General features: G+C 31.7%; 1 protein-coding gene across 1 annotated transcript in view; it reads left to right on the top strand.

Moving 5' to 3' along the window:
• Nucleotides 1-12,631, top strand: part of LOC139490133 (cell adhesion molecule CEACAM5-like) — a 48,411-nt gene that overhangs the window by 21,345 nt on the left and 14,435 nt on the right. The window contains exons 4-5 of the mRNA XM_071276983.1: nucleotides 7,026-7,316; nucleotides 9,722-10,015. Of these exons, the coding sequence (XP_071133084.1) occupies nucleotides 7,026-7,316; nucleotides 9,722-10,015 (585 nt within the window). The remainder of the gene's footprint in view (nucleotides 1-7,025; nucleotides 7,317-9,721; nucleotides 10,016-12,631) is intronic.

Below are 12,631 nucleotides of genomic sequence, written 5' to 3'. Positions count from 1 at the left end.
TGGCATAACATCTTGGCCACAAGTTTATTCGGTTTTCTGTTTAGTATTAAATTTATATTAAAGATCCATTTTGTTACATCTTGTGATCAATTTCATTTGGCAATCGCCAATGGCAGTCAGCAGGGTTTAAGAACATCAGTTGTTCGACCTGTTAATCAATTGCGTTTTGTTTAAATATACTTTTTCACTTTTTTGGTCTTTTGGAAAATGTTGTTTGTGCTGTTTGTGACCCTTCTACAACGAAATTTGTTTTACATGCACACGTATAAAAATTGCGGTTTCGATGTTGGCGACTTTGCAGCACTTACAATTGCGCCTTCCGCATGGTGTATAACCTCCGATTGTTGATATCTTCTGTTTAGATACTTTGGATGTTACTAGAATATCTTTGAGGTTTTTGGGTCTGCGGTAAGCCATAACGGGAGTTGATGGAAAAATCTCTTTTAAGGAAGGATCATTTTCAATAAGACGCCAGTGTTTGTGGACAATTGATGAAAGATTTGTCAGGTCAGGATGAAAGCTAACAACAAACGGGATTGTATTTGTCTGGCCCGTCTTTTCTTTGCATTCAAGTTGGTTTGTTCGGTCTTTTTCTTTTGCTTTACCGAAAGCTTCTGAAATATTTTTGTTCTTATAACCACTTGATTTAAGTTGCTGTCTGAGTTAGCCCAAACGATGGTTTAATTTTGATTCCGATGAACAAATCCGTTTTAACCTGATGGCTTGGCTGTACGGAATGCTCCGGGAGCAGTGTTTCGGGTGACAACTCTTCGGAGAGACATTGGTGTTTACCAGTTTTTTTGGTGTGAAGGTCGGTTGTCATGACTCCGTTTTCTAAAGTTATGGTAGTGTCGAGAAACGCAATATAACACTTCGTAATTGAGAAGAAAATTGTAATTTTGCTTGTTTCTATTAACTTTTAAAAATTTTGTCACTATGGTAAATATTACAGTACACATTTATCGCCTTCTCTAACAAAGAGCTTCGATTATTTTGTTCTATTTCTACCGGGTTTCCGACTGCATAGGTGAAGATTTTAATCAATCTGTTAAAAGGAAAAATATGTTGTGAACTACGTATACATTATCAAATTAAATGCAGAACTGACACGTTAAATGTGTGAATGGTTAGGTGATAGTTTTGTTCGCAACATACTTAGAATATAGCTAAATGTAACTTTTCAATGAAATTTAATTCTGAATTAACAATATATAGGTGAAAATGATAAGAAACAAGATATGATCAAAAGTTTATTCATAGCAGGTCAATCAGGGTTTTGAAGATCGAAACTATTACTAATTACAGGACATGTTTCGAAGTTAACTTTAGAAGTAAACTGTTACATCATGTACAGGCTGTCATAAAAACAGTCATAGGACCTAATCTGGTTTTGAAGTTAACTTGAGTTGTATCTGAGACCAGTCGAAGCAGTTCTAAATTCTGTGACAAATTAACCTTGACCATTACAAAAATATGTTGTCAATTCAACATTTAGAAAAAGTTATTCACCCCTCTTATGGGCATCGAAGCATGTTTCGTTAGATAACTTCAAATTTTCGCGTAATCTAGTAAACGGGCGTTTACAATAATTACGTTGACGCGGTCAAAATGGAAATTTATAATGTCTACCCGAGTAAACACGCGTTTAATCTGTGTCCGTATTGTTTGAAGTATTGGAAATATTGGCCCTATATTCACATTTGATATATGTAATACAGCATTCAAAAAAATATACATGCAGCTACCATAAAAGAAAGAACATTGTTTCTTTTATTTAGAAGGCGGATATAAAGGCCACATTATCTTACTCATCGGAAGACTATGTTGATATGATGGAATGTAAACATCATGGTTTACGTTGATTCATTTCCCATTTCCTGGAAGTACATTATCTTCCTTAATAATACTCTATGCATTTGATTCATGGATTTTTCTTCGTAATTCACCTTTTTGCCATGGATTTACGAATCGGTTCTTGCCAAATGTTCAAACGAAAATTGTATAGTGTAGAAATAAATAAGCTGTTGTATAATTATGTATCATCTCGTCAATTAAGACACACTTATCATTTCCGATTATAAATGGCATCTGGGACGACCGAAAAAATATACTCATTCTGAATATGAATGAAATATTTGCCCCTAGACGTTTAGTTACAACCAAAATCAATCAACAGACAGAAAAAACTAACAGACTGAGTATAATATTCCAAGTAGAATCCAATTTTGGTTGATGCAGACAAATAATTTAGTTATATGAGTCAGTTGAGTATATTTTTTATAAAAAGAGGACATTGTAGTTCTCTAACTTGATGCAGACAAATTTTGAAGTCATTGTGTTCTCAAATGGCTGCTATTTGTTTTATACAATCAATCCTGACATTAATATACGACTATGCGATTTACATATTTAATTTATGGTTGGTTCTGGTTGATTTAATCAATAATTTTGGCCAGTTTTAGATGTGAAATCTGCGGAGTATTGGTGATGATTTAATCATTTAAATAAAAGAAAGACAGGCTTGAAGTGTTTTTTTTTCACAAAACAAGACATTTAAATAAACTATGATTTATTTTCATTAAATTGAAGAGGTATTATATCATTAAACGTAATTGGCAATATTTCAATCGAACATGACCAGTTGGTAATCTAATCATGAGTGTACCTTATCATTTGACTTGTAAGGTCTGTGTATCAAGAATACGATGACAATCTGCTTTAAAGTGCGTTAACCAGTTTACTACAACAGTAAATGTGCGTTTACTTTTTACGAAAATAGAAAGTGAACCTGTTTCTCGTTAACGCAGAAATAAACGCGAAAGTAAACGCCCGTTTAATTTCTAGAAAATTAGAAGACCCGCAATGTTTACGTTAACGAGGAGGTAAACGCGACAGTTTACGTTTGATATCTACTAAAATTTCGGATTTAACGCACAATTAACGCGACGTTTACATGAAGTACACGCGAGTAAACGCCACTTTATCTTTTACCGCCCGTCTACATGTAGTGCTTGGTCTGCACCCAACTGTGTATCTGTAGTTAGGATTTGAAGGAACGAAGCAGTTCATTCCATTATCAAAAAAAAAATCTTTTTCTAATTGTTTATGCGTATTTGGTAGTTAGGATCTTAGTAATCGTATAACATGTATAACGTTGCTAGGCTTCTAAAATGTTGTAAATTACAAATTTTTCAATAAAAAAATATCTCACAAACAGGCTTTTAAAATTTTGGCAAAATGCATGCTTTTAAAATGTCGTATGTGAACTTGAACATTTTTGTAAATAGCAGTGAAATAAAAACTTTGACATTTCTGGATTGGCCAGGAACTTAAACTATTTTCACAGAAATAAAGAAATGTTCAATTATTTTTTTCCCAAAACCATTCTACAACGGTTTTCAAGTTTTCATACAACATTTTTGAGGCAAACTTTACAAACAACTGACATTGGCAATTTTGTAATATGTCTTATTTCACACATTTTGATTGGTCTAACTGTATGCTATTTTGTAATACCAAAGATTTCCTCCCGCCCAGACCATTGGTGCCAAAAAGTATTTTTAGCCAAAAAAGTCATGTACGACATTTTAGAAGCCCAGCTACGATAATATGAATTGCGGCACACATTTGTTAGAATACTCTGTTTTACTTTACTTTAAGGTTTGTACGTAATTAGAGACTGAATGATCTTGGCATTTCATTTTATTATTCAAGGGCTATTTATGCTCCCGTTACGCATCTGATTGATCCTCAATGCTCTTCAACTTTGTTATTGTTTGGCTTTTTAACTATTTTGATATGAGCGTCTCTGAGGAGTCTTATGTAGACGAAACGCGTGTCTGCCGTACTAAATTATAATCCTGGTACTTTTGATAACTATTGTCCTTTCGCCGCAAATTGACTTCACATATTTTGTTCTTTCATCGATAAGCTTTCGAATGACGTATAAAGTATCTCCTTAATAATGGGTTGATTGATTTCAGCATTCCATTCACTTATCAAAAATACCGGTAATGATTATTTGTATTGCCGTCAAATTTGATCAAATTAGCAATTGAAACCTATTAAATATTTGGCTCTGTTTGTATGAACCTTAATGTTTGTTTTAATGTGTGTGAAACAACAGTTTTACTGTTGGTGTTACTATTCTTACATTTTGTGATATAAACAAGTTGGTAGTTTTTCCAATAGTTATTTTCAAGGAAAACAAAACACTTGTTGATTCATCACCGCGGAGAATAATGTAAACAATTCTGTATCATAATCATTTAGTATAGAAGTCAAAATCTACCGCAACTGCATTTGTAATATTTTGTACGGACATACGAAGTCGTTTTCGAGTTCCGATGCCGCAATAGTGTATCACGTTATTAGATATAGAAGATGTGTTATGTGTGTCAATAAGACAATGCTCCATCTAAGTCACAATTGATAAAAGTAAACTATTATTGGTTAAAGAATTGAAAACAACAAGTTTAATAATTTTTTGCGTCCGAAGCGCTTTTCTGAATTTCCCTTCATCAGAAACGCCCAAAAACCAAACATTTGAAATCCGAGGATGTATAAGTACCGAATCTATTGAAGAGCTTATGGTACGTACCGGTCTTTAACACACGGAGCCTTGACTCACACCGGACAGCAAGATATAAAGGACCCTAAAACATTACTGGTGTAAAATATTTCAAACGGGAAACAAAAGTTCTAATCTAAAAACGAAATTAAAAAATCGCGAATCGAGAAATACTTATAAAGAACATAAAAAAAAACAACAACTACTGAGCATAAGATTCCTTGTTGAATTAAGCGTGACTGATTATACATTTTTCCGATTCTACACTCAGTAGTTCTTAACATGACACAATGCTATTCTATTTTTGTTTACCATATATTAATTTCTTATTAATTACACCCCAGTGCTATTGTCATACTTTATAGTTTCTATTTATGAAACACGTGTAAATTGAATAGATCTATTGTTACGAATAACAATGGATTTTTATCACAGGCGGTGACAAGCGGAGTTTTTGGAAACCCCTGCTTCTACATCCCGCACACAATGTCCATTGTTAATCGTGACAATAGAAATTGATTATTCTTTAAATAGCATGAACATAAGAAATTATGAATGTGTTCACTACAAATTGTTTCAAGATATAAAAAAAAACATTTTAGGAAATTCCAAAAGCCGACACAAAATCAAGCATCTATTTTTAATACAAAAATATCCTTTAATTACTCCTTTGTTGGAAGTAATATCTTTTATCCCAGTTATATGTTTCTATTTAAAAAAAAACGGGGGATTTTAACTCTCGGACCCCCTCCCCCATCGTTATCCAGTGGCCGACCCAGGGTATGGGTTCTGTGGGTTGGACCCGTTTTAAAGATCAATGTATTTGACTGATTGGAACCTAACCCCATTTTTGTTGAGTTGGGAACCTTCAGCTGGATCAGCCCCTCTTCCCAAAAGAGAGAGTTACGAAATATTAAATCCGTATTTTTGTATGCTGAGCGTGCCTGGTAGTCGCGTTTCTATTGCAGATACACTTATCCCTTTGTAGGTTCGAATATGAATGTTTATTTATTCTCGAGAAGAGGGGGATTTTTTGTCTATAAAACCGTAAGATACAAAAATATAGTTATGATTACCTTTATTAAACTGATACAGGTAAGTACTTTGGCTTATAATATTGCCTTTATCTTTATTCTCTTCTACCAAATTCAACGCTTGCCGAAAAATGTCGTCCGTCTCAAACCCTTCCATATTGACAACTGCATACAAGGAGCATGCGTATTTTTTGTTTGTAATATGAATACACGATGCGGTCAACCTTGACCTGCTGATCAGTATTAACCCAAGGATTTAATTGGAATATGAACCTTGACATTTGTAAAATGTACTCACTTTTCTAAGTTTGAACGAAGATAACCAAAAAAGGTTACTAGTGGGGTTTCATGTAATAAAAAAAATCTTATAAATCATTGTTTGATATTGTTAATAAAATATATGCTATCGGTTTTTTTTTAATTTAATAATCAATGTTAACTATATAGAGTTTAGAACGGAGTGTAAGTTAGCTATACAACTCGGAATACGGCGTTTCTGGATAAGAATCCTCTCCGGCCGATTCTTATTCAAACACACCTTTCCCTCGGTGTATAACTATTACATGTATAAACTAATTGCTATGTGCACAATAATAAAACATGATGCGGACAATAATAAAATAATAACAACCTGTCAGAAAAACTCTTTTAGCCATGGAGAAACATTGAATTTCAATACACGATTTCTGAAATTGCCACTTAGCAAATAGTAGAACCATAAGTATATGTATACGAAATAGTATGTGTGTTTAAAATAAATTAAATTAAACTGTAATGATACTCTTTACATACGTGATACACATTATTCGATGCTTTTACTAACTAAACATCGGTAATAAAACCATAAAATAAAAAAATAGTGGTATTAATTTGCAGTTCTGATATGACATGATTATTTGGCTTTGTAAATTTTACCGTGATAAAACTCCAGATATATCTATACCTCGCGAAGACTCAGATAATTCTATGCATACTATTGGCTGTTATATTATACCTCCCACGTAAATCCACGTGTATAGCTATTTTGATATGAGCGTCACTGATGAGTCTTATGTAGACGAAACGCGCGTCTGGCGTACTAAATTATAATCCTGGTACCTTTGATAACTATATAGTAACATATTTGCAAACTGTATGCCGATTTTGTAGTGAAAATAATTGCAGTTTAAAAAAGAAGTCATCACTTTTATACTCAATTTGATACATAACAAACAGACGTAATGCAATAAAACTTGGATAAAAGTACAAAAAGAAAACAAAATAAAAGTCATTATTGCTTTTGGTGCATCATAGTCATTTCCAAACATGACGTCATTGAAAACGCTATATCTGATAATATTTCCGTTAGATCAACCATCGATATTCGGACAATATTGCATTTACTGAATATATTGTTTTTAATTCCTCTGTGTACATTGCAGGAATTAAAATAGCAAAAGAAAATTATGAAGTGGATAGTGGAAAAACAGTTACACTAGAGTGTGTTCTAATTGGAATTTCAAGTTCAGAGGCAGTTTGTTGGCACAGAATCAAAGAAAACAACACAATGGGTGATATTATTATTGACGGCTCAAAATATAAGGGATCGAGTGTCACTAACCCATCACTTGTTATAATTGATGTAAATGAAAATGATAGCGGATTGTATTGCTGCACTGCCAAAGTGGACGATAGAGAGCTGACAGGAGATAAAATATCGGTCTCAGTACAAGGTATGTTAATACTCTTTGAATAATTAAACCAAAGCATATGCTTAGGATGTTCGCTATTCCTAATTTTGAAATTTTGTCAGGTAATCGGAATCTTCTAGTGTTACCCATGTACTGCCAATAAAAGAAATGCCTGTTGCCCCCTGTTTTTTCTCTTCTTAATTTTATAAGATATAGTTTACGAAGCCATTTTTGTTGAAAATCTGATAAAATCTTTGTTTATTTTGAATGTTAAGTTTTGGAAAGAAAAAGGTGCCAACGATAAACATGAGAAATGAACAGTTTTTAAGCTAAATTTAGAGAAAAAGACAATACAACATAGAATTTTGAGATAATATAAGTGAAGATAGCTCTTATAATGTGCTTGCATATAAGGAAAAAATATAAATGGAGTCGCCGGATTTGTTTTCTCTGTGCAAAATTAAATGGTAAACTCCTTACTCCCTAAACTCCTTTATCTGAGTGATCAGTCCGTACATCTGAGTTATCTCTCCTTATGTGCTAAAGTTAAGGAAAAAAATCATATGCAATCTCTCTGGTTTAATTTTGTAAAATGCAGCCTTAGATGCTGTATGATAAACATATATAAAAAGGAATACAGATGAAAGATGAATTACATTCTCCTCTCGAAAGGAGGATGTTCACGAAGTGCTTTAATGAGCCCTAAGATTTGTTTTTGATCAGACCAAATTACTACACATTTCACATAGGAATACTTGTGATAATACTAGTAAGAAGCAAACACGTTTTTGAGGGACCTTACTTTTCAATTTATGTTGCTATGACCCCTTAAATACACATTATTTATATTTGAACGTCATTTTGGTTTATTTTTTTCCATAATTTTAGTTGTTGCATATCTATAGTATATTAAAGCTCAACAAAAGGAACATTTCAATACATTCCAATAAGACATTGCTTTTAGTTAGAATAAAATGACAATCAGAGTTATACCGTATATCTTTTTACGGGTGTTTATTTTTTGCTTTGTTCGCGGACCCTACCGAAATGCTAAAATTTGTCTCGTGCAAATTTCCCTACCTATTCCTTTAAGGATTATTTCGCGTGTATTTGTTCACTCAGAAAAATTTAAACACAGCGAAATATAAACCTGACAATTTTGTCATCAAATCGCAAAAAAAGGCCGAACCCGATAAACGGTATATACATACATATAAATTATATGTATATATCAGACTACACAAAGTTATAGTATAAATCCATCTGTAGATATTACTCTGTGTTGAAGACCATACCGTGAAATAGTTTCAGATTAAAAAAGTCTCTGGTTGGAGATTGCTTTATTAAAAATCTTACAACATACATTGTTTTAAATTGTAAAGATAAGTCATTGTGTTAAATGCAATTACCATATACGATATGTTGTCAAACTACATGTTGTTAACAAAGATACAAAACGGTTTGGTGTTTCAGTTGAAGCCACCCTCAATTTGTTGAATCCCTAGTGATAGCCTTGGCCTGTTTTTTGCTCTTTGTCTGAGTAACTGAATAACACAATTAAGCAGTTTGTTTTAGATTTATGAGTTTGACTGTCCCTTTGGTATCTTTCGTCCCTCTTTTATACTACACGTAATGTTTTTGGTCATTGTGTGAACATTTACCTGATCTTTTCTACACAGGAAAAGAATTAACTAAAACAAAATTATGAACTAACCATAAGGAGTATTGACGTCAAAGACAAGGGTTTCGCCACTGTAAAGTTTCTGTAAATCCTTCTCAGACATATCTGGATAATGATCAACTTAGCAAAACCCTTGCGCTTTAAATCAACCTTAACTGCTTGGAATATCAAATTGCTCTTCATTGTACTTGTGAATGTCAATGTTTCTGTTCTAATTTAGTTATCTTTTTAATCCACATTGTCCATTTTGAATAGCCAATTTCTTGAACATACTTCCGTCAGACATGCATACAAACTTTTCATTGCAATGTCGAGTTCTTAAAATTCATACAAATGTTTCGTTTATTTTTGTTTACAAACAAAAAAATATTTCGGAAACTCTCTAGACTTTTTAATTATTATTAAGAAGGGTAATTCTAGTAAAAATCTCGAGAAACTGAAATAAGGGGAATGTGACAATGGAATATGATTTTCAGAGGGGAATATAATTTTTTGTAAAATATCACATGTAAATAAAATTATACAAGCTTAATTTTAAAATGTGATAAACGTTTTAAGGTACGAATTTAATAAAAATAAAAAATCTCCAGAGAAAAGATGGGCAACACTTCCCATGGGGTTCCCCATTAATTCAAAACTACCGAGTAACTATCTTACAGTATATTAATTGAGCCGTTAATTTTAGGTCTCTTTGGGTTAGAGCATTTGTCTTGACAGACACCACTTCGGACCCACTGAGGTTATAAAGATGCATTTTCTTTTGCAGGGATTAAAATGAAATCTTTAAATTACAAAGTGGACTATTTCAGCGCAGTTAAATTAGTGTGTACCATTATTGGAGGTCCTAGCTTAAAGTCGATTTCTTGGTACAGAACATCACTGAATAACAATACGAAAAGTATTGTAATTGACGGCTCAAAATATAAGAGATCGACTATTAAAGATCCATCACTTGAAATAGTTAATGTAAATGAAAATGATGCTGGTTTTTATATTTGTGAAGCAATGTTCAGCAGACATAACAAGTTAAGGGGAGATGCTGTATCAGTTATTGTACAAGGTATGTATAAACTCTAAAAACAGCCGTTCATAATAATATTGCAGGAATACTACTTGTTATCAAATGCAAGCCAAAGAAGTCAAGCTTTACTAAATCATGTCAAATGACACAAGGTGTGTTTGAAATGTCTTCTTTGTTTTCGTTCACAATCTTACTTCGTTACTATACCTCCAAAACGAATTTTGATGGAATAAACTAACCATTAGGAACACAAAAGATGTCATCTATAGGACTTGAACAGTTTCTGTTTTTGTTCTGATACATTATATTTAATTAACATACTGATATTTAAAGCTGTGCAACACTTTATCATAAGTAGCAATCGATTCGCATCCACAATCAAATAATTATAATTACTCACCACTCCTCTATTTAAAAAAAAAATTTTGATAAAGGGGGTTAAGCCCAAAGTAACACCAAGATGAAAAGTCAAACTACACATGTATAATATCTGCATTGTACAAAGAAAGGTCTGGTCTGTTCATAGTTACACATGCTTGTTATGTACTTATTGTGATAAATAGTGTCATATTTTTTTTATTTACTTTTTTTACTTGTATGTATTTCAATGTACCTGTTTACATTTTCAAATATTAGCCATAGTGTCTACATACTAATTTTCTATCACAGCAATATTATTATATAGATGAACTGTCAGAATTTTGTAAAGTATAGGTGATAATTTTTTTTTTAGTCTTTTATAAATACAAATTCTAGTTTTCATAATATGATGTGGATACATACACAGAGAGACAACTCTTATCTTCCTAAATTTCCATGTACAACACGTACATTATCAATCATAAGGCACAAATGTATTAAGTTACTTTCATTCTTTTTTTTCTCATTTAATTATTAAACACAACTGATATATTAAAACTACATTGTATCTAATAAGAATTAAGCCTCAGATATAAAATTGATTAATGGATTTGAAATTTATTCATATAATTTTTTGTACAAAAATGAAAAGTGCATCATAAGTCTAAAAAGGCTTGTTGGTATAATTATACAGGTTTATTGAATGATTATGTTTAAAACTGCAATATATTGTATTTCATGTATATGTACCAAGTTGTACTTTGAAATAAAAATATCTATCTATCTATCTATCAATCAATCAATCAATCAATCTATCTATCTATCTATCTATCTATCTATCTATCTATCTATCTATCTATCTATCTATCTATCTATCTATCTATCTATCTATCTATCTATCTATCTATCTATCTATCTATCTATCTATCTATCTATCTATCTATCTATCTATCTATCTATCTATCTATCTATCTATCTATCTATCTATCTATCTATCTATCTATCTATCTATCTATCTATCTATCTATCTATCTATCTATCTATCTATCTATCTATCTATCTATCTATCTATCTATCTATCTATCTATCTATCTATCTATCTATCTATCTATCTATCTATCTATCTATCTATCTATCTATCTATCTATCTATCTATCTATCTATCTATCTATCTATCTATCTATCTATCTATCTATCTATCTATCTATCTATCTATCTATCTATCTATCTATCTATCTATCTATCTATCTATCTATCTATCTATCTATCTATCTATCTATCTATCTATCTATCTATCTATCTATCTATCTATCTATCTATCTATCTATTGTTTCATTCTTTAATAACACTCTCATTTTTCTAAAAACACCTTTTACTCCCTTCCTTTGCTATATATTATTTCACTTATGAATTTTCCTTTTGTTATTGTAATCAATGACTGTATATTGTTACATATTTATTCGTTTGCTATTCAGCATGTGTTCATAGCTTGTAATTTTATTTTTGAATTTAGAGGGATGGATTTGTATAAGAGCACTGCTTCTGTTTCCGAATCCCAATTATTGAATCTTTTGTATATTTCGTATGTATGTCTCTACCCTTATAGCTATATATTTATGATTTCTTTAATAAAATTCTGCGCAGTAATTAACCAAAAAAAAAAATTAAAAAAATTAGAGAATATTAGGATAATTCCGGTGCACCTGAAATCACCCCTAGTTTTTGTTGGGGTTCGTGTTGTTTATTCTTTAGCTTTTATGTTGCGTCATGTGTACTACTGTTTGTCTGTTTGTCTTTTTCATTTTTTAGCCATGGCATTGTAAGTTTTTTTTTCGATTTATGAGTTTGACTGTCTCTTTGGTATTTTTTGTCCCTCTTTTAATTTATTTCATCAATATAATAAATACATGTTCATATGCAATTCAAAAACAAGATTAGTAATAAAACAACCATAACGATGAAATGGACAGATTAGACGTGTACGTACTATCAATGATCAATTCCAATACTTTTACCGACAATCCATCTAGCATGGTTTTCATATTTAGTTTAGCCAATGATATACTTTGGTACAGTTTTGAAAATTAAGATATTTCTTAGATAGGTTTCTCATATTTATTAAATGGTTAAATATCGTCAGCAAATATATCTAGCTGTGTTTAAATATCGTTCCTGGTTCTAGCTGGAAGTCTGAAATCCCCGTTTATCGTCGCCGTCAGTCGTAACCAACGATACTCATTGTCGTCGTTTACATTTTGATATTTTTTTTTATGAACTTCTTCTAGAAACACATTG

This window comes from Mytilus edulis, chromosome 9 (genome assembly GCF_963676685.1).
Source record: "Mytilus edulis chromosome 9, xbMytEdul2.2, whole genome shotgun sequence".
Taxonomy (NCBI): Eukaryota; Metazoa; Mollusca; class Bivalvia; order Mytilida; family Mytilidae; genus Mytilus; species Mytilus edulis.
This window is presented reverse-complemented; position numbering and strand designations above follow the sequence as displayed.